The sequence below is a fragment of the Chlamydotis macqueenii genome, chromosome 24 (assembly GCF_036417535.1).
Source record: "Chlamydotis macqueenii isolate bChlMac1 chromosome 24, bChlMac1.mat, whole genome shotgun sequence".
NCBI lineage: Eukaryota > Metazoa > Chordata > Aves > Otidiformes > Otididae > Chlamydotis > Chlamydotis macqueenii.
This window is the reverse complement of record NC_141579.1, coordinates 2,568,828-2,591,037: the sequence shown is the minus strand read 5'-3', so window position 1 is coordinate 2,591,037 and position 22,210 is coordinate 2,568,828. Positions and strand designations below refer to the sequence as shown.

General features: G+C 51.7%; 1 protein-coding gene across 2 annotated transcripts in view; it reads right to left on the bottom strand.

Moving 5' to 3' along the window:
• OPCML (opioid binding protein/cell adhesion molecule like) overlaps positions 1-11,221 on the bottom strand; it is a 265,593-nt gene extending 254,372 nt beyond the window's left edge. Inside the window, exons 1-2 of one of the 2 annotated variants that reach the window (XM_086765986.1) lie at positions 11,110-11,221; positions 10,795-10,988 (exon numbers count right to left, since the gene is read on the bottom strand). In XM_086765986.1, coding sequence (XP_086622112.1) covers positions 10,795-10,855 — 61 coding nt within the window. In that variant the 5' untranslated portion in view covers positions 10,856-10,988; positions 11,110-11,221. The remainder of the gene's footprint in view (positions 1-10,794; positions 10,989-11,109) is intronic. The other variant, XM_086765988.1, reaches the window with a different exon arrangement.
• Between the last annotated feature and the right edge of the window lie 10,989 nt (positions 11,222-22,210).

Below are 22,210 nucleotides of genomic sequence, written 5' to 3'. Positions count from 1 at the left end.
CGGAGTGCAGATTAAGGCGTGGGTGGGCCGATGTCAGCCCCCCACGGGCTGAGATGGGAAGCTGCCGCTCGCTCTGCTCATCAGGAGCCCTGAGGAGAGAAATTGCATAGTTTTCCCCGTGGCCCTCTGCCCACCTCAAACCAATTTCTGCTCCTTTTAATTCAATTCAGCTCCTCCTGACCTTGGCTTGCTGGAGTCGCCGAGTTTCTCTCAACAGATAGCACCAATTACAGAGGTGTGAAAGTGGAAGGCTTTCAATTCGGAGAACAAACCCAAGAAACTGGGACTTTATTGAACTGAGAAACAGGGGGTGGGAAAGGGGGAGTAGATGGGGGCACCGGCTCAGAAATATTGCCCGTGCTCGCTCTAGAAACCAAATGCTTTGGCTGTTCCCTCCACGGTGGAAGGCGAAGGATTTGCCTGGGAAGCAGGTGCAGCGGCATCTCCATCCACACCACCTCTTTAGAGTAACGCCGCTTTTTGTCCACCCACAAAGCTATCGCCAGCCAAGGGCTGCTGACCTCCGGAAACCCGTGCCCCAAGCGTCAGCGTAAGCCCCGTTAGATCTGGGTGGGAGGGCTCCGGTAGGATGGCTGAGCTGACTGCTTCGGCAGAGAGATCAACACGCGGCCAGTCTTTATAAAAACTGCCTTCCCACTGTGCGGTACAACCTGTGATGATCAGAGAGTCCCCAGACAAAAGCAAGGCATGTTCAGTTCACGGGAAGGAGGCAGAGATAAGCACCTCCCCGGGCTGAGCTCTCTCAAGCTCTTTGCCCAACCCCCAAAAAAAAAAAAAATTAAAATAAAGCAAGAAGTCCTGGATATCTGGGATAGAAAACGCCACACGGCAAAAGGGGTTACTCTCACGCAAAGCAGCACCACCAAGTATGGTCCCCCAGCAGCTCTGGATACTTCCACGTATTTCACAGGCTGGAAGGATGCAAAAGAGCCTCCCCAAGACCTGAAAACTCCTTTCTCCAGCCCTGTCACACCATCTCCATCAGCTCAACACCCACGTACCAACCAAGCTCAGAATGTCTCTCTGATCCGGATGCGACCCTTTCCCAACAAGGACAACTCCACACCACAAAGCTCTGCCTTTCCAGGCCAACGCACAAAGAGCAAACAGATCCTTCCCACCCGAGTTTTGGGCAGTGACCCGGCTGGCTGGCACATCTGAGCAGCTCAGCATCCCTTCCTGGATGCATCCTCCCAAGCTTCGGAGCTGGGAGGCGCCCAAAATGAAGTAGCGGCTGGGATCAAGAGCTGCCGTGACTCGGCAGGGCTCCCAGCAGCTCAGAGGCACGTGGTTTCAAAGCCGGCGCACAGCACCTCCCGTATCTCCAGCCAAGCCGCGACCGTGGCTCCCCTCAGTGCCTGCCCATAAATCCTCCGACCCGGTAAACAGTCGAATTACAGCTCCCCGCCATTGCTTAGCTGCTTTTGACACTAATTGCTCTGCGGAGTGTGTGCAACTGGCAACACCTTATTAAAAGTGAAATATATTATACTGTCCACTTATTGCTACTTTATAAAGATAAAGTATGCCGAAGATAGGGAAAGGCTGGCAAAGGCATCGACTCTCCACTTCGGAGCAGCGCACAAAGCAGACACAGGGCAGGCATCGCCGGGACAAGTGCACGCTCTCCGTTAAACTGCAAAAAGCGTTCCCATTTGGAGCCCAAGGGCTGAGTGAAGAGCCTGCTTGAGAATTTCATCCCCTGCTTTCACCTTTCTCAGACCTCGGGAGAAGCCAGGCAGAGATGAGATGCGAAAGGGTCAGGAGGAGCGAGCACACGCTGCCCTGCCACCAACTTTGAGAGGAGCAGAGGGTGCCCCTCAACTCAAAGCCAGACCAAGTCTCTCGTCAACTGGGAATTCGCATTCAAATGCCTCCAGACATCGCTGCCTCCATCCTCTCCTGCCGGTGACACCGACCAGTTGCTCTGACAGTCACGTAAGTGCAAGCCCAATAGCCCAACGATGCTCCAGCTCCACATCAGCCCAGCACAGGGATTTTAGGACCCAATGTGTTAATCTCACAATCTTTCTCCTGTGTTTCTCAAAGAAGGAAGCCAAAACTCACTGTTTCACAAGAAAAAAAACACGCAGAAACCTCCACTTCAGATTTGGAGCTACAGCGAGGACACGTCTTTTAACACGTGTCTCTGCACACGCCTCAGGCAAGTCATTTTCCTTCTCTATTCCTTGGCTTCCCTGTCTGTAAAAACAGGGACAATGAAATTTCTCTCCTCTGTGAAGCGTTTTAAGATCTACTGGAAACAACCACTGTGCAAGAGAGAGTTCCGATATTACCAATAAGTGCTTCAATCCAGTCCCTCAGGCCTCGCGCGATCAGGTGATTTTGTAAGAATTTTTATTTTTAATGGATTATTTCTGGTTGGGAACACGACAGGCAGCAGAAGACGGGAGGACAGCAGACACTGGGGGTGCCAAAGGCACTTCCACAGCCTGCCGCGCTCACAAAGAGATGGTGTGCAGGGAGGGCACAGAAAACCACCCACACCAGGAAAAACCAGCTTCTGGGGACTAATTTTCAGTAAAAAATGAGATCTTCCTCATGTGCATCACAGAAGTCACTACACCTACATCCCTCCGGTACTGCGGAGGGTACAGATGCCATTATTTACCACTTACTGGTAGATTCCCATGTGGCAGAGACAACAGACCCACCTCCCGTCAACTCCGAGGACCACGGGGCGCGGAAGCACAGCCCGCGTCGCGCTTGGATTCCTGAAGGAAACGGCATGTCCGAAGCCACAGGTTTGAAATATACAGATTCTTCGGTTCAGCAAGTTCAAATCCAAGCAGGATCAATACCTGCTCACTCCTGAGGTATCAGCAGGTAATTGGGTATCATGCAGTGATGAGCAACCTAGTTTGCTCAGAAGCTGCAAACTTTAATCTTCATCCATTCCCGGTACACGGAATGGAGAGGGAGGCACAGATCAAAGCAGAACAGATCAAATTCAGCTGCATTTGGACCCAGATTGCAGGAAAAAAAAAAAAAAAAAAAAAAGGACTCATTCTTAAGCAAAATGGCTCGGGCTTCTAAGGTTCAACATTTTGAGAGGACTCAAGAGCAACACAACACAGAGAAGTTGACATCTCTCCTGTGCTGCCACCTGCAACGCCAGCACCACCTCCCTTGGGTTTTTGGCTGCTTCTGACACCTTGACCTTGCACCAGAGCTCTCCCCAAATTCACACTGCAGCACTGATCACCTCAACCTCTGCAAATGTTTATGTCCGCTTTCACGGACCTCCTACCCCAGCCCCCTCCCCGTTGTCCCATTTCCAAGCCTGTGATGCCAATGGCATTTCGGCAAAGGGGTTCATCAGCAGCCGTGCCGCTTTGTCCCACGGCACCAGCCCTGCCGTCGGCTCCAGCAAGGGCAAGGAGATGCTGGTCCACACTTTGCAGGCTGGAAGGTCCCACCTGGCTAAGGGAAGTTGCCACCTTAGCCATGGAAAGGAGAAGTAGCAAAGACAAGCAGAGAAAGAACAGTGTCACGGGCAGCAGAATGACCTATTTGACAGATTTCTCTGCCAATCAAAGCTAACTTTGCTTAGAGTTTTTGACATCTGATTGATTACGTTGCCTTGGCTCGCCTCAAAATGTTGCGTTTCCGGCAGCCCTCGCCTTTCATCCTCGCAGCGTTTGGCTGCTGAGCCTGCTCCCCTGGTGCCAGCAGAGGAGGGGACAGCGGGCAGGTGGCTTTGCCAAACGTCCTGGCCCATCCCTGGGAGGCAGGAGATAAGGAGGGCAAGGGACAGCCGGGGACAGAGCCCCTTTGTCTGTGGTGCCTTTTGTCACGGGTAGATAGGAGGCGGCTGCCTCGCGCTGACATTTCGGTGACCAAATTGAAATGCGCCGCCACGGAGACTAAATGTCATTAGCCTCATTAGAAGTGATCACATTAAAATAAACAAAAAGAAAAAGCTGAAGTGGAAATTAGCCAACACCCTTAAATAAAACAAACAAATGGGCAGATCCGGCAGGGACCTTGCAGCCGATGCCAACGGCGATTGTCCGGATCGCCGAGCCGGGAAGGGGCATGGTGGGAGCAGCCAAGGTCTCCACGGGTTCTGCTGCCACCCAGGAATGTGCCGAGACAGGTCCACTCATGATGCAGCCCCAGACGTTTGGGATAAGTCTATGGGGTGTCTCAGGCTTCATTTCCAGACATTTTCAGGATGCTCTGCACAGCCTGGCTTTAAGGACCTCCTTCATGCCTGTGTCCCCTGGGGCTGGCACTGCAGGCAGCACTGTGCCAGGACCTCCGCCAGCAGCTGCACCACGAAGGATGCACCTCGTGCGCACCGCTCTAATAGGGATGGTTTGTTTTTTTTTCAGCAGCATCCAGATTTCTCTCGGATGCTTCCCGTTCAATTACGGGCCAACACCAACCGTACTCCACTTATGCGCTGTGACAGGACCGCCGCACAAGGTGGAAGGCTTGGTGAAAGAAGTGCTGGTTTGTCCTTGTAAAGAGAGGAATTTTTTCTCTAACCCCTCTTGCTATGCAAACACCATTTCCTTTGGGGCGGGAGAAGTCATCAGAAGGCCCTTGCAAGATCCTGCTTATGACAGAGCAGATTTGAAAGCCCGGAGATCTCCTTCCCCCTCCTTCCCTTCTGTCAAAAATTATAATCATCATTTTCCAGCTTGCTGAACAATCAAAGTGTGGCCTACATTCGCTGGAGCTCCTTCCACACGCCGCATGCATAGCAACAAGTCCAGGAAACAAAAGCCAGAAGTAAACAGTTGGGCGAGAAGAGGCGATGGGCTGGTAGGTGGGCAGAAGAGGAACGCTGCTTGGAGAACACATCCTGGGATGCAGGCAGCCTGGCTCCACCCCCCCAGTTTGGAGCTGTTGTGAGGGCCCGGAGCCCCACGTGAAGACCTCTTCTCCCATGCTCTGCAAGGAGCACGGGAAGAAACGTGCTTGGGCAATTTGGTTAGTGGAAACGGCAATGGTCCTGCTGTACCAGAAGGGAGTCCAAGTCCTCCTGCTGCAGGTTTAGATGGTCCTCATGCAGCTGAGTAGCCCTGAGGAGCTCACCATGGAGTAAGCCATGAAGGATGAAGCCATATCAAACACAGGTAACCCCAGTTTGTCCCCTAAGAAGCTCGTATCCTCTGCATAAAACCCCCCAGTGCATCTGCATCCATGCATCTGCAACAGGCACCCCGCTGTGATTTTGCTGCCCAGTTTGAGTGGATGAGGCTCAGTCCCAGCATCCCATCCTGAGGCACGGAGCACACAGGGAGGTTTGCCGGGCTACTCCTTCCCTGCCGTTTGCAGCCCACTTCAGTCTCCAGAGCTGTCAATCCAGCACTTTTCACTCGCGCTGAATTCACAGAAAAGTAAATCTAAAAATAACTCCTCTTTTTCCCCCCTTCCTTGCCTCATCTCACACGTGTTCGGCACGCACATGACTCTGCCGCACAGGCAACAGGTCCAGCTTCCCCAAAACAGCTTGTCTCCACACTGATGGGTCTCTGCAGCTAGCTGAGCCTTGGTGCCCAAGGCTGATGTGTCCCTCTGGGAAATCCAGCCCATGGAGACAGATCCAAGACATGAGAATCATGAGAAAGCCCAAGTTCCCTTTCCAGAAAGCCCATGAAACCAGTCTCCACTCTCTGCGACCATGCAACCACTCCTTGCATCAGACGATCTTGAATAGACACCTCCTCTGCAAAACACTCTTCCCTGGTCCTTCCAGGAGAAGACCACCACCTCCGTACAACTCAAACCACTGCCCTTGGCCACCCCACACTCCGAGCTCAAGCCAAGACTAGTAGGGGAGAGTCCCAAGGTCCCATTCAGCCAGATCCCACAAAACCTGGGCTCATGCTACCATCAGTTCACAAGGGTGATGCATCCCCCTGCCATTCCCACCTCTCTAGATCCAGCAAGCTACCTTGTTTGGTCCCAGAGCTTTTGAGAAGCAGCCAGGAAAGTGGTTTTTTTTCCCCTCTAAGCATGAAACAAAAAGGAGTTCCCTGGAAAAACCCACCCACTGAGCAGCAAGTGTCAAAGCCACCTCTGTATGTGCTGCTGCTGCATTGGTAATTATACGTACCATGCCTTCATTAGGGAAAGGGAGTGATAACTGGGAGGCAAGGAGATTTGCAGCAGAGCTATTATTATTTTTAAGCTTAAACCAAGAGCAGAAGCATGACAGCTGAGATCATTCCCCACCCTGCACACACCAGCAGTCAAGAACATCTCAGGGGATGCTCAGACCAGAAGGTAAAAAGGGATGGGGACCAGTGTGCGGCTTTGCCTAACTGGGAATGGGAAAAGGATAGAGTTGCAAAGCCCAAGCTGACCAAAGGGTCATGGAGGATGCTACAGGAGAAGGGAAAAAAAAAAAAAACCAAACCAACCAACAATCCCAAAAGCTTTCCTTTATCTCTGCCTGACTGCAGCAACAGGAGCCACGAACGTGCCAGGGCTCGTCGCAGTGCCCCGGCAGCCTCCTTCCCCTCTCCTCAGACAGTGACTTCAGTTTCTAACCAAGCAGAGTACAAACTTCAAATCGTATAGGCCAGGGGAAAATAGGAACAGAGCTGCTTACGCAGCTCGAAATTCACCACACTCAAGCCTTTGGGGAAGCTTTTCAAAGGCACTGGTCAAGGCACCCAGCTCCCGCTGGTGCCTTTGAAACATTTCTCCTTTTCCAGTTTTTCACAGGGATTTGTACCAGCAAGGGCTCCTCCAGCCAGCCGCCTGCAACTGGTGAATGCACAGAGGAGATGCTGTCAAAGAGAAGCTGCTGGAAAACGCAAAGCAAGGTTCACCGCTTTGGGGCATCCTGGAAGGCAGCTGCCAGAGCCACCGGACCCAAAACCTGCAGCCCCCAGAGTAAATGGTTCTGGAAACGCGCGTCACAGGGATTTGCACAGAGCGATAGCTGCGTGTGCCCCATCTGCCATCACGCTCCCACCCCTTGTCAGCTGGAAATGAGAGCAAGCACTGCTCCTCCCCAGTAGAAACAGGTTTTGGGATGACACCCACCAGCGCACGCTCCCCATCCTACTGGGGCCTCTTTCTTCCCCAGCATCTCTGACGATAGAGGACCAATGGCTGCAGTACCTTATCCGCTACTACGGCCAGCCTTTGGGAAAGCACTGAAAATCCCTTTAAGTCTCTCTTGCTCGTATTGGAATGACACTAAAGCAGAACTAACGTGCCCCTGGTACTTATTCTCAGGCTCAGCTGTAGGGATCAGCAGCCCTCCACCTGTCGGGCATCCACCCCCAGAGAGAAGTAATGGCCACATGCGGGAAAAGGATGTTCCCATGGCAGGGACTCTGTACTAAGAAGGGATGGAAAGGTGTTTTTAACTCCTGCAATGTCTGTTTCTTAACTCTAGACTGGATGTACAACCACCCACCAAAGCCGTGCTGCCCAAGCGAGGATGAGGCAGGGGATGTAAGGGGTTGCACAGCCACAGTCTCCAATGGGATGCAGAAAGCAGGTCCTGGGTGCAAGGGGCGATGGCAGAGCACTAGGCCACTCTCCAAGCTTTATCTTGACCCCGATGCCCAGGAGCAGTGAAAAGCAGAATCGTCTGTCTCGCCCTGCACTGCCAGATCTCTGCCCTCTGAAAAGAGCCGCTGCCATGACAAGTCATTGCACCAAGCAAAGGCAGCAATATAAATGTCTGAAGAAGCTGCTGTGCATCGATTTTTGCCACCTGTAGAGCCATGAAGTCACGCTATTACTGCAGACCAGCCAAATACACGTCCCGCCCCCCCCCAAATTCATCCTCCAGTGCATCACAGCCCACCCCAGTACATCTCAAAACAGCACCCAAAACACCCAGCGGTTCAAAGCCTTTTGCCAATGGCTTGACAATTAATTTACCCACTTCACCTCCCCGTCCTGCAGCGCTGGGCTCATTAAAAACCCTCGGCATCCTTCCCATCAGAAGGAGCCCGTCTCAGAGAGCAACCGATGGCCACGAACCCGCCTCCCCCAAGGCACCAGATAACAGCAGCATTAAGCCTTCAAAATTATTTTGGATGGAAACTTGTCTTACAAAGGAATAAAAAGCTGCAGGGTAAGACACCGGCTATGACCAGAGGGGTCAGGGTTTCATTACTGCATTAACCTTTCGTGTCTTCAGATTCCACAACAGTAAACTGGTAACGAGATGACGTGAGCCCCGATGGGAGAAACGCATCTTTTCCATAGCAAAAGTAAGGGAAGGGGGGGGAGAGAACAGAGGTGGGAGCAACAGAAAGAGGGGAAAAAAAAAAAAAACAGCAAATAAGCTATTACAGCTAATAATTACTTTGCGACGCTATTTTCTGCAGGAGCCTTCAAGTTGCGATGTTTCCCTTTGCTCTAATTACACCTTCTAAAAGCAGGTTCCCTTCTCGCTTCAACCACCCCGTGCGAAACTCCTGCAGGATTCGGATAAAAATGGAGAGGGAACGAGTTTGCGCTTCACGAACAGCCTCTGCGTATCCCAGGGGAGCATCACCTGCATAAAACACGTGGGATTACGCTTGCAAATAATAAAAAACACCCCCAAAAAAAAACGTTCTGGGAAGACGCACGTTCTGAGGGCGGGCAGGGACCATTTGACTTCCCTCTGCACCAGCTGTCATCCAGGGAGACTTCGCCAGCACGACTTGCGTTACAAACCACGACCGAAATCAGCGCTGCGGCCAGGGAGGGAAAGCATCCAACCTCTAGAAGCCACGCAAAAAAATAAAAAGGAGAGGAGATGTTCAAACCCCACGCTTCGAGGCAGAAAGCGGTCGGTGTCGGGGCAGGAAGGCGAAGCGCAGCGGAATATTTCCCTTCCTCTAACGCAGGCAGCGGGATTCGGCTTGATGGATTAATGGCTGAGCCCAGCTGGGCAAAGCCCTGGGCTGGTTTGGCTCAAGGGACATTCAGAGCCACAGGAGATACTGCTGCTTAATAGAAATAAGAAGGAAAAGCTACAACTGCCTAAGTGCGGATCAAGAAACCTCTCCCAAGTCGCCAGGGGCTTAAATGCGTGGGCTTTTTCCTTCCCTGGCACATGCAGATGTCAAAGCTAGCCTGGGCCTTGGGACAAAGAGCCCAGTCCTGAGGAAACAGCAGCAGGGCACCGGCAAACCACAGATTCTCTGTGCCAGGTCTCTGCCAGCTCCTGCAGCTTAAGGACACCTTGATGACAGCCCATCAAGTGTCACATGTCCTCCCATTTGACCTGCACAGCTGCCTTGTGCCCATTTCTTTTCAATCCTTGCAAGGAACCTTGTCTACCAAGAGGGTGGAAGAGCCAACGCTCTACTTGACATAGCGTTGGTGAGCCAAGCTGCCCCCATACCAGGCACACCTGCCCTGTCTTGCTCAAGATCATATTTGCAATTAAAACCCCCTTGCATTCAGCAAAATCAGGCGCCTCACACAGCCACCTCATCCTTCTTGTGCTCACGTGCGAAACTCTAGATGCACCATTTTGGTTTAAGGCACTGCTGTCAGAGGTCCCCCACCGATGCTCCTCAACCAGCCATCGCGTACCCCCGGGGACGGCACTGGCCCCCAGTGCTAACGCACATCACATCCCCCTGCAATCCCACGGAGCATCAGTGGTACCCAGCCCCGTCCCAGGGGCTCTTGTACCTGCTGACCGCTCGGGCTGCAGCACGGCACAGCTCTGCCACGCGACCCCGGGATGCGGGCAAATTCCACAGCACGAGCCTCCGCAAGCAAGTTTCAGGCTGAGTCCCCTCGTGCTTGTCACAGCTGTGGAAAGAGCTGTTTTCCAGCTGTGACACAGCTAACCTCTCCCCCCCCCAGCCTCATCCTCCTCCCACATGCCAGCCCTGCACAGCAAAGCGCTGTAACTAAAACACGGAAAGATGCTGAAATTATAGCCATGCCTCTTCCCTGCCCTCCCGAGTCCAACATAATTCCCGCTGACAGTCATGAAAAACACATGTTGGGTTAAGATCGGATCTGAGCCACGACACCCAGTCCCCAGCTGCTGGCACAGGGACAGTTGCTAAAAGTGCACATCATCGTCATCACCAAAAAAAATGCCGGCGACTTCTTCCCCCCCAGTGTGCAGCTCTGCTGCCTGCTCCCATCACCCCCTCCCCACGGATGGGCGCAGTGCCAGGCTGCACTCGCTGCCCTGCCACGACCCACCCGCCGAGCACCAGCACAGAGCCAGTGCCGGATCCAAACTCGGCATCTCCCCCCTCATCCAAAACGCGGCCGACCCACATTTCGGGAGCCACCTGCTCGGCTCACGGAGGCTGCAGCACCCTCACCACAGCCCAACGCGGTCCGTCCCCCCCCCCGGGTGCCCGCATCAGGAGGGTTCGTTTTCACTTTGCAAAATCAGCGGGCGCCCGAGTTTGCCTGGCAGCGATCGGGGAGGCAGGGATGAGGGGGGAGCAGGGGGAATAGCGACAGCTCGGGAGAGAGGGACGGCGCAGGATGTGCCCAACTTCGGAGGGGAAAGAAGCTCCACGACCCCATCATTTACAGTCAGCCCAAGGGGGTGGACTCTGCCCTGTCGCAGGGGAACGGCACGGCTCTTTGAACATCGTTCGCTGGGAGCACTGGGCAATTCCCTGCTGCAGAGCAACTCGCTGCCTCGCCTGCATGCGCGCGTTCGTGCGCAATGTGCACGAAGTCTGGGTCCCCCGCGCGAGCGCATCCCTCGGCTTGCCCACCCTGCCAGCCGATGCCACCCCATCCCCTGGAGGAAGAAAAACAACAACAAAAAAAAAAAAAAGCTTTGGACGCTACCTGGGATGAAGAGCAGGGCAGTGGTGGCCGTGAAGACGATCCAGCAGGCAGGATGGTACATCTTGGAGCTGCGGTAGACGAGCAGCTGATTTGCTTGCTGCTTGCTGCTGCTGCCACCGCCGCTTTCGTCTGCGTTGAATTCTGAGCAGGTTTAAATCCAATGTTTGCAGAGGGAGGGAGGCCGAGTTAGCGAGCTAGAGGGAGAGAGAGACAGGAGCAGGCAGTCAGTGTCTGATTTTTTCCTCGCGCACACACACGCACACACAACTAGCAGAAGGAGCACCAGGCTCGGTGCGTGCACTGGGGAAAGCAGACCTCCTACCAGGCACCCATTGGTTCGAGATGCTGACTGACACACGCACACTCGCTTTTCTGCGGGGCTCGCTCCGCAACCAGGGAGTTAAATGCGGGCATCGACCCTCCGAGCATCCCTCCCGGCAGCGGCTGGCAGTGGTACCCGGGAGGGAGGGAGCAGCCCCGCACAGAGATGGGCACTGACCCAGCCAAGAGAGGCAAACGGCCAGCAATCCATGCTTTTTTAGCATGAGTGGGTGCATTTTTTTTGCATAGCAGCAATCTTCTCCGTGCATCCCAACCAGAGCTGTATTTTTTTTCCCTCCAGCCGGCTCACAGAGCCCCAAAAGGATGCCAAGCCCCGGATACCCGCTCCCGCAGCCCCCCTGCCTGACACCGTCCCACTTGAGGAGTGTTTCCCTCAAGCTCTCTAACGCAACCTCTCCTTCCAGGCTCAGTTTCCCCCCTGATCCCTTCTTTCCCCCTTGGCACATTCCCACGCCCCTGCCAAGCCCCAAGCATCCCCAGCGCAGGGCATCGGACCCGGCTTTCCACCTCTCTGCCGGCTGCCCCTGCCACATCCCCCCCTCCCACAGCCGCCCCCAGATCAAAGCATTGGCCAGCTAGGGCTTGAGTTTGCTGCACTGCCAAAAAAAAAAAGTTGCAAAGATAAGTTTCCAAAAGAAAAGGAAAAAAAAAGCACTTATTTTTGACATTTTTCTAAACAAAAAAAAAAGTTTCTTATTTCGCATTCATCGCAGTTTTGTTAAAAATAAATTATACACATTTCTAACACGTAAAGGTAAACTAAAATGTTTAAGTTTTGCTCAAAACAGTCTCTTTCCCCACTAACTCAGGGCTAAATGTCTCTTTGTGTGCTCCAGGCCAGCCCAAGTGTACATTTAGACCAATTCTTTGGTTTTCCAGCTATCAACCCACCACAGCTTTTTGGCACCGCTGGTCACGAACTCCTCCACCTCCCCGCCCCCAACTCCCACCCCATGGTTTCACGCCGCTCTGAGCCTGGGCATGCTCTCACCATCCCTGGTCCCCTGGGAAACACCAGTTCAGGGTGCACCCTACTATTCATTTTCTACTCTGCGCAAATAAACCGCAAGTTTTTAAAAGCTTTTAGCTCAACCCTATTCCCACATTAGCTGCTGAAGACGTCTCATCCTTCAGGAACACGCTGAAGGAGACGTGCCCGGGGACTTTTTCCTCTTTTAATAAGAGTAAAGTTACATTGCTCAAAATAACCTCGACCTCTGAAAGAGCCAAGTCATCGCACTGAGTAAAAAACAAGCAGCCTAGCACTTCAGCCAGCTTGAGAAGAGGACGGCGATACTTGAATCTTGAATTTCCCTCTAATTGACGCCCCACCAGCCGACGTCAAGCAAATTTATCCTTTGCCTCACAAGCGTTTTGGGAAACTGGCTGGAAGGAGGCATTTGGGATTTCCCAAGGCTGCGAGGCACGTGTCGTACGCAGACAGCCCGGGACAGGGACATCTGTCCCCAGAGGGGGCTCAGCTGAACCCTGCGGCTTGCTCTCCAAAACCCACACAGCAAGCTCTGAACCTGCCCAAGGCAAAACGAAATATCGTTATCCTCGAGGAACTCAAGGAAATGAACAAAGAAATCATTTCTAATTAACAGAAATGTTTGATGGGCTCAGAACAAACATGTTGCTCTGCTTTCAAAACCTGAGTTGAAAAGCTATATTTGGGCAAATTTCAAAACAACACATTCTTACTTTTTTTTCCTCCCACCGCATTTCTTCCATATGCTTTTTTTTTTTTCCACCTGGTAATGACTATTAACCAAATCAGGACACACTTAGCCGCTCTCCTTGCATCTATTTTGGCCAATTAGGTCGGCACCAGGATTGCCAAGCGTGACCTTGGACCAGACCCTTCAGTGCATCCAACACATTTGCTTTCTCGTCTGCAAAATGGGAACAAACGGTCGGGCGAACAAATCTGTCGCTGCTCACTAGCTCTCCAGGACTGAACTGGCCTGGTTCATTTCTTTGATGTCCAAGACAAAAAAAAAAAAAAAAAAAATTATAAATACATATTTAGCTGGTGGAGCTTTTCTGGGATATTTGGGGTTGGGTTGGTTTTTTTTTCTATCAAGCAGAGAATCTAAAATGCATATTTAAATTTGACAGGCAGCACCCGATCTGCAAGGAGACATTATGGTCCACTGGGCACATTTAAAAATGATTTTTGTGCATATTTTCAGAGGTTTTTTTTTCCCCAAGCTGTCTCAATGCATATTCACATCCCGGACCACTCTAGCTTCTGGAGTTTTCAAGAAAGCAGCGATTCCCTCGCCCTCTCCTTGCACCGCTGAGGAAGGGGCGTGAGGTCCGCTGCGGAATCGGGACCTTCCACCATCCCATGTCCCAGCTCCAGGACTGTCGTATGGCCTCCCATCGCTTCCAAAGCAATTCCCCGCAAACAAGGCAGGGAGGAGGAGGCTCAGCGGCCCAAACGTGCTGAGGGACGCTCCACCACAATGCTCAGCCACGCGTCCCCGGGGCCCGGGCATCTGAGTGGCCTCCACCAGCCCGACTCCAGTCCTGGACGTGACCTAGCCCACTAAAAGGAGCAAGCCAAAGCCCAGTCCTGCGTGCCCACATGCCGCAGACCACTGTCTCTCTGCAGACCACCAGGTCCTGAGGCCATGGCCTCCCCTTCCCAACCCCAGCTACTCCCCCTCCGCCGCCTCTCCCTGTGCGTGTTTGTGTCTCTGCCTGAATGAAAGGCTAACCCTTTTCTCCTTGACATCTTGTTAGAATGTGAATACAACATCTATTGATTTGCATTTCATGCAAGGAAAGAGGAAAAAAAGCCTCTCTGAACTCAGAGCTACTACAGGAATAAACAGAAGATGCAGGCAAGAGCCGCCCGGCAGGACTCTGCTCCCCCAGCTTTAGCGGCTCAGACCCATTACTCAATCCTCAGCGCCCCCCCCCCAACCCTTTGCACAGGCCACAGGGACCTGCCCCATCGCCCTGAAGACCAGCCATCCCATGGGTACACGCGCACCAACAGATCCATCGCCCTCCCTGGGAGGTCCTTCATCCCTACAGCCCTCACCAAGGGCAACCATGGCGAGGTACCCCAGGCTGGGCGAGCAGCACGCACCCAGCTTGATGGTGAAAGCAAACCAAGGACAATTAAGCTCAGCAAGGTGACTAATTTAGCAGCAAAAGCCAAGGGAGAAGCCAGCTGGTGCTTGGGAGGAGATACACCAAGAAGCACTGCTCACCTCTTGAAGCTCCTGAGGTTCTGCAAGCATGCTCCTCCCACACAGCTCCCCAGCCATGGTGGAACCATCCCGCTAGCCTGGGGGAGAGCATCCCGCTCCCCAAAACCAAACCCAGCAAGCCCTGGGGAGACAAACACCATGCCACGGCACAGGAGAGAGGTACCAGCGTGGGTGAAGGCAAGCAGCTTCCCCTCACCTACCGCAGCAGGGCGCTGGGAGGATTAATTAGTGTTTGTAACGGGCTTTGAAGATAACAGCGGTTGCAGGAGAGCTCGGAAGCAGGAGCGAGGTGGGGATTGAGGAACCCAGTTACGGTGGGGTTGCTTATCTGGCGCGCAAGCTGCAGCCTCGGCTCAGCGAACACCGGGTGGGTGCGGATGAAAGGTAAAATGGGAAAATTTCTGCAGCGCGAACAAAAAAAATATCAAGCACGTGCTGCTTGGGAAAAACTGAGTGAGAGAGATGAAAAGATGAGATCTAAGTCTCTAAAAGCTGGAGAGACCTGCTATTGATTCTGGCTTGGGAAGAAGGGGCCTGAACAAGAGCTGGTGTGTTGTTAAGTGCACTTATCTCCTCTTGTGAGATGGCAGAACAGGGCCAGATGGACAGGTTACTAATTCCTGTCAAGAATCATTACCAGCCACACGCTGGATGAGGTACCTCCAAAGACACGCTATGGGCGGCGGCACCACGAGGCCAGGAACCCCACAACATCCCTGGGCAACCTTTTCCAATGCTTGACCACCCTCACCATAATAAATTCTGATTTCTTTAACGTTTAAAGATAATTTCTTGCACTTGAATTTGCGCCCGTTGCCTCTTGCTCTCTCTGGGCACTCCTGAGAAGAGCATGGCTCCCATGCACGTGTGCTCCCATCCGCGCCCCCCCAAAACACCCAGCCTCCAGAACACCCCATCTCCTAGGAGAAGTCCTGGTAAGGAGGAGGATGGTGGGAAAAGCCAGCCATGGAGTTTGCTCCGCTCCTCAGCTCTCGGGAGGACGGGCCTGCTGCAGAGAGCGAAGAAGCACAAGATACCCTCACACAGATCTTTGATCATAGTAATTATCCGCTGTCACCGTGTACAAAACATTATCTCCACGCAGACATCATCCTTCTGTACCACCCGCCACGTGCCCCACCGCACTGGGCTCACCCACCCCACCAGCTCCGAACGCACGCTCCGAACAGCACCCAGGCAGGATTCCCTTCGCCCATCCACGGGGCGAGGAAGGAGACTTTTGTTTGCCTTGCTTTGATCAAAACGACTGAGTGTCAGGGAAAGAAAAGAAAACAGGGCAGAAACAACGCATCCTGATCCGTAAGCAGGAGACAGTTCAAGGATAATTCAGGCGTCACTCAGTGGCTGTGTGCTTCTAGGGGCTGGGTTTGCTCTCTCTTTTTTTTTTTTTTAAGAATGAGAGAGAAAGAAAACGTTTTTTTAAGCTTTGCTCCCTTTCATTTTTCTCCAAGTTCAGCGGCTTTCCTCGTCAAGCCTCTACAGCTAAAGTAAGAACAGAGGGCTTCAGATGAAAGAGAAACATGGCAGCAAGCAGAAAGTCGTCGAGATAACAGAGAGGACAAAGTCAGGAAAGACAAAGGAGGGAAGTCTGCTTTCTGCAAGATTCCCACTTTTGGCTTTTATGTAGATTAGTCCAGAAACAGGGACCAAGCCGCACATTTCAGACTCTGATCCCAACTCTCTTGGCCTGGACATGGAGATACAGGACAACGAACTGCATCAGGAGCCCTCGTCTCCGCAGCAGGGCTCAGCAAGTCCAGGGCTCTCACAGACATGTCACATACCTTAGATTTTTGTAGATATCTAGGTGGGTGGACAGACAGACAGACAGCACACTAGACTTACAGCTCTAAATACCTCTCTGTATTAATGTGGGTAGCAACCAAGCATGGTACCTGCTGCCAGAGCATCTCACGTGCCGGCAAAAAACCGGTCGTACAGCTCGCCCCAGCCCTCGCTCCTCTACCAAGGCACCCAACGAGCTTGCAGTTTTGGGAGGAGGACTTGGTTTCATCACTTTTGCTTCTAGCAAGGGCCAACCAGCTGCTTCTCACAGCACCACCTACCTTGATGAGGTTCCTGCAGCCATAATGAGATGCAGAGCTCCCTCTCCTCTCTAGGCTGCGAGGTGCCCAACCCCATGAATTCTTAGGGTTCGACCAACATGCAAGTTGGGAGGGGATTTCCCTGGAGCCATCCTCGCCATTGCAAAGCCAGGCACCTCGCAGACCAAGGGCTCAGCAGGGTCCACATCTCCTCTGCAAGCAATGACAGGGTCCCATCAGGAAACCTCTCCTGCTGCCTTGCTGATAGATCTATTCTTAGCTCAACTTTGACTCATTGCAGAAACAGCAAGGAGGCTTTCATCCCGTGACCTCGAAGCACTTTAAAGAATACGAGCTGAGCTTCACAGAGATAAAATATTGTCCTCTCTGTTAGACAGAAGGGTTAACCAACATAAGAGGACAGGCAGCAGGCCAGCAAGCAGAGCAGGGAACAGCAAATACGTAGGAGAGGCTTTAGATGCGCGCAAGCTGAAAGGCAGCCCGCAGATAGCATGGGCAAGGTGAGTACACGAGATGCATTGGGAACTGGATGAACTGGAGGGCTCAAAGGGCTGAGACCAGCAGCACAAAGTCCAGCTGGAGACCCCACTTGTGCTGCAGCCCAGGGGATGAGGGAGGTGGTCCTTCCCCTCAACCAGGAACCGCCTCTGGAAGCATTCTGGTGGTCCGTCTGCTCCAGGTAGCACCCAGGAACCCACCGTCTTCTGCTTAAAGGTAATAGAAGGTGGGAAATACATGATGAAGACCCCAATTTCAACCAGGAGCAGCAGAGGGGAGGCTGGGTGGTCCCTAGCTCTGTGCAAATAGAGCCATCCTTGGAATACTTCGAGGGCAAGGGATGTCCTGGAGGTTGTGAAGAAGGCACCAAACCACTGTGTTCGCAACTCTGCTCCTGGATGAAAACCGTGTTGTTTCCTTTTTTTTTTTTTTTTTTTAAATCATGCTGAAATGGTGACTACCCAGCTGCAGGGACAGCCCTGCCTCAGGAGTACGATGAGGATGTCTCCAGTAAAGACAGGAGATGCTCATTGCCTAACTCATGGAGAGAGAGCAGGTGCCGGGAGAGGGGGCACCGCACCCTCACGCAGCACAGAAAGTATTTTCCATATGCTGCCTGATCAGTTATACGTTTCTTAAAATGCTATTGCACAGATATTTCAGAGGCATCATGTAGTACCATCTGTTATGTTATATATTGCACCGAGCCCGGCCAATTTTGAGATACTGTAATTTTATCTCCTCCATTTCATATGCGGCACAGGCATTTTGCAAGGCGAGTTGACGGGGAATGGGGATTTGCAGAGGGATGAAGCACAAGTAAATCAAAAGGCAAGGCCCCAAATGAGTGGCAACGGCAGCTCCCACCCATCCCAGACACCAGAGAGGAGTTTTGGGGCTGCACCTGGACATTTTGGGTCAACCACCTCACAGCAACGCCCGCATCGCCCATAGCAGAGCATGCCTCTGTCTCTCCCGCTGCATCCCTGCCTCCACAGAACACCACGGGGTGGAGAGCCGCCTCCGACATCGCACAGATGTCTTTTTCCCTGCCTCCCCCAGCTTTTCCAGGCAGCACCACGGTCCCCCCATTTCCCAGTGCACCAGTGAGCCACGCCGCAGCCCATCTCGCTGTGCAAACCAAGCGTCCTCTCAGCAAGGGATGCTGCAGGAGGGCAGCTCCACACCGCGGTTAAAGCTTTTTCCAGGGAGCAGCGGCAAGAGGAGCCGTAGGTGGAGCCGATTATTCTGTGCTTTGGCCCTGTTTGAAATCCCATCAGCAAAAACCATCTCTGCCTCGCGGGGCGAGCAGTGACGGGCCCTGACCAGCGTAATTAAGGTGAAACTCTCCGCTCGAGTTATCCACATGGATAACTGCGTGCTGTAAGAGCAGGGAAAGACTGGAGGCCAAAAAAGACACCGAGGTTACTGCAAAAAATTAACCGAAGCACATGGGCAGAGCAGAGGTGGGGGGGAAGCCCTGTCCTCTAAGATAAAAAGTCATAAACTTTTGATTTTTTTAAAGTGAGTGCTCCCAACTCCACTTTTATCAACTCTTCCACAAGTGCCAGCAAAGTTTGGTGCCGCTCTGCTCAATTTATTCTGATTTCATTAGGAAAATAGACATTAAAAACCAGCAGAAACCTTCAGATTTCCTGTGTTTTGCTGGCTCCCTCCTCTGGCACTTGGAAATATTTTTATTTTGTAATGGGTTTGGCCATAAAGTAAACGGAAATATGTCCAGCATCCTCCTTGGACCTCCTCTTCGAGACAAGCAAGCCTTGCTCCGACTCTTCATGCACTATCAGAGAATCGGTTTTCAAAAGCTTTTTTTGTATCCTTGCCACAATAATTAAAAGGAAAAGGAGAATTCACCAAGAATACTACCATTGCTACTGTCTAATATTAAAAAAAAAGCCGTCAACTGCGCTTTAAGAAAAGCAATGGCAAGCAGAATTAGCAGCATCTGAGCACATGGCTTACAACAACCAAAGAAGGGGATTCAAGAATACCATAGCCAGCTCCTTGGTGTTTCCTACCCAGAAAGGGTTTCTCCCCGACATCCACGAATAAGACATCACCTCACATCTGGGAGCCCCAGGGCTTGTTTTTCCCCAAGGCACTTGCCCAGGGCCACGGCTGTGGCGCCACTTCCCAGCCCCGTGGCCACGTAACAGAGGAGTTCACAGCAGGGTTAGATTTTGTGTCCTTTTTTTTTTGGTTTTTAATGAAGATCTGACCATCTCCTGTGGAGGTCTGGCACCGTCTTCAGAAAGGTTTTGGTGCGAGGCATAGATTTCTGCTTTGAGTTGCATTTTATTTTTTCTTAGTTCATTAATAAGCATTAATACCTTGGGTTTGCGTGCATTTAATATTCTTCCCAGCACTTCAGTTTTCCGTTTGAAAGGGACACTTCAAAGGCTTTTTAAACACTATTTCGTTATTGTTCGTGAAACACTTCTGATGGAAACCAGCATTTCCATTCTGTTTTAAAACCTGTAAACAACCTTTTCCCTTTATCAAGAAATAAAGTATGTTTATCCATCTTACCAAACACGAGCAAGCAGAGAGCTACAGGGAGCCTGTTAACTCCGGGAGCTCAGGGTGGTAGGTGTTCAAAAATAATAAATAGCAAGGCTTGCTTCTCCATCTTTCCTCTAAAGTTTCAAGGACTCTCGACACCATCGCCAAAGTCAAGCATGCAAAAGCAGCCAGCCTCACAACACCGCGCGGTCAAGCCCGCCGGTTTTCTTTGCAGAGAAGCCAAAAGACCGGGGACCCAGCTCGCTTCACCCCCAGCTTTCCTGCTTACACCAGAAAAAGCTGCTTGGGTCAACTGGCACCAGTTGGCAGGACTGGGAGGGCCCCATTTCCATGCAATGCCACAGGAAAGAGCCACGCTTTGCAAAAGAGAGCTGGCAGATTTGGGGCACCCATCTAAAAACAGGTTTTCTATTGAAGCATGAGCTTAGTTTAAGGAGACGCATCCCTCTTGCATGACCCAAATAACCTAATCAAGGGCTCTCTGCTGTGGGGCATGTAATCCCAGCAGACCCCATACTAACAGCAGAAACAAGCTCTGGTCCCCAAAGGAATTGGGGGTCTCGTAGCAAGCACATTATCTCCTCTCCCTTCCCCAGAGGAAAATCCGAGCCAGCTGTCTGGAGTAGGAGTAGGTAGGGAAAAGGAGAAGTTCAGAGCAAGAGGAGGGAAGCTGTGACCGGCGCAGGGAAGAAAGCTGCCACTTCAAGGCACTGCAAAAATCACTAGACCCCCTCAAGTGCTGCTCCCTCCTTCCCCAGGCACACAGCACTTCGCGTCTGAAGAGTTACTTCTGCACGTCAATCATTACCCACGCTCATCGGGAATACCCAGCCAGCTACAAGCTGCATAAATATTGACAGGGTATATTATTAAATAAATAGATCTGCTCAAGCATTCAATATTGACCACTTTGAGATGGCAAAACAACAAGGCCTGGGGCACAGGGGGTTTCATCCGGTGCCAAATTGGATAAGCACGGATGCAGCCGATGCGCTGGATATAGCCCCTTGCTCACGGCCTGAGCACCAGCTGGGAGATGAGAAAGGAAAGGAAAGCCCTGGAGAGACAAGGAGGCAAAATCCTTGCATGGGAACGATGCCTTGACAAGGCATTTATTTTTCTTGTTCTGTTCCCTTCTGGTCAAGTAACTTGAAAATTCAACAGCGTGCACGGAGAACCGGGGCAAGGGAGGAGCGGAAAGGCAATGTATTCCTCTGGAGACCATCAATCACAGAGGGAAGGCTGCCGAATCACCCTCGAGCTGCCCAAATGTGTTAATGGATGGGATTACAGAGCTCCTTCTGGGGATCAAAGAAAAGCTCTCCCTCAGGAGCACGCTGCCTTCAACTCCCAGAGGAGTCCTTGTGCAGCAGCTCCTGCAAATATTTTCTTTAGAGGGGTCACAATCCCCTGGGTCTCATTAAGGATCTTGAAAGAAAACACAACTTAATTTGAGGGAACCACGCTTCATCTGGTTTTCAGTCAAAATTACATGCAGTTGCCAATGTTGTGTTGTTGGGATGCAAGCCTTGGGTCTCAATTTCTAACCCTTCCCTCCCCAAAAGTTATGCACGGGTACATCATCACCACCCCTGTGCTGTAATTAAACTGGAAATTATCATTCAGGGTTTCAGCTCTGGTGCGGCCAACAGCATTAATCTCTCTAATATCAACCTGTTAAAAAAAAAACAACAACTACAAACAGAGCTTGCTGGAGAAAATCAGCGTTACAAGTCATCTGGTTTGGATCACAAGAGATCAAAACCAAGAGCATCAGTAGCCTTGCAGCTCATAGCCCTTGGTAATAACAACTTGCCTACTTCACGAACTCAGAAAGCAATCCAAAGGAGAATCATTCTTTATAATTGTTTTTCAACTTCTCCTCCAGCTGGAGGAATAATGACTGCACAATTCTCCTAACAACATGATCATAATCTATCAGTTCTATGAACTATAGAATGAACCCAAAGAGATAATTGGTGCAGGCACTGAATGATAAACATGTCAAGATTATGATTTCTTTGCTTAAAAATGAAACGAAGATATGATTGGAAATGCCATGCTTGGGGAGTATGAGCAATATTCCCATGCTCCATCATCTAAATTAGTTTATAATTTGCATACACTTGTATTTTTAGGCATTGTTCGAAGGCAGGGGAGCTGTAAAACATTAAGATCCAAACATCATCAGACTTTGTCCTTCAACAGCACCTTCCCAGCCAAGATCTCGACGTGCGTCAAAGTCCCACAAGCAGGCGCTGCCGGGGACTCTCGGGGGGGTTTGTCACCTCCTTTCCACGGGGTTTTACAACCCCAGGGATTTGCTCCAAGTGCAAGGTTTGTACACACGCCCGTGGCAATGAATTTTAGCGTTGCACCTTCCCGTCTGCCATTTCCCAACGCTCCCAGAAGGACGACAAACCCAGGCTAACGTTCGACTCGTAACAAACCCTAAAGTGCAGAAAAATTCATCTCGTTTCCAGTTTCGTTACAAGCACTGGTTTTGCAGCCCTCTGAGCTTAGCAGACCACCGCGCTTCATTGGGTTAAACATGAGACAAAAATACCAACAAACCCAAACCCCATTCGCATGCTGAGGCGGTCTCTGCCTCCGCTTCTTCAGCTGCACCCTCCCTCATTTTTCAGCAGCAATACAAACAAAAAATGGAGAGAAATGGGCAGAAATAACCCACCTCCCGAGAGCCGCTGCAAAAACTCG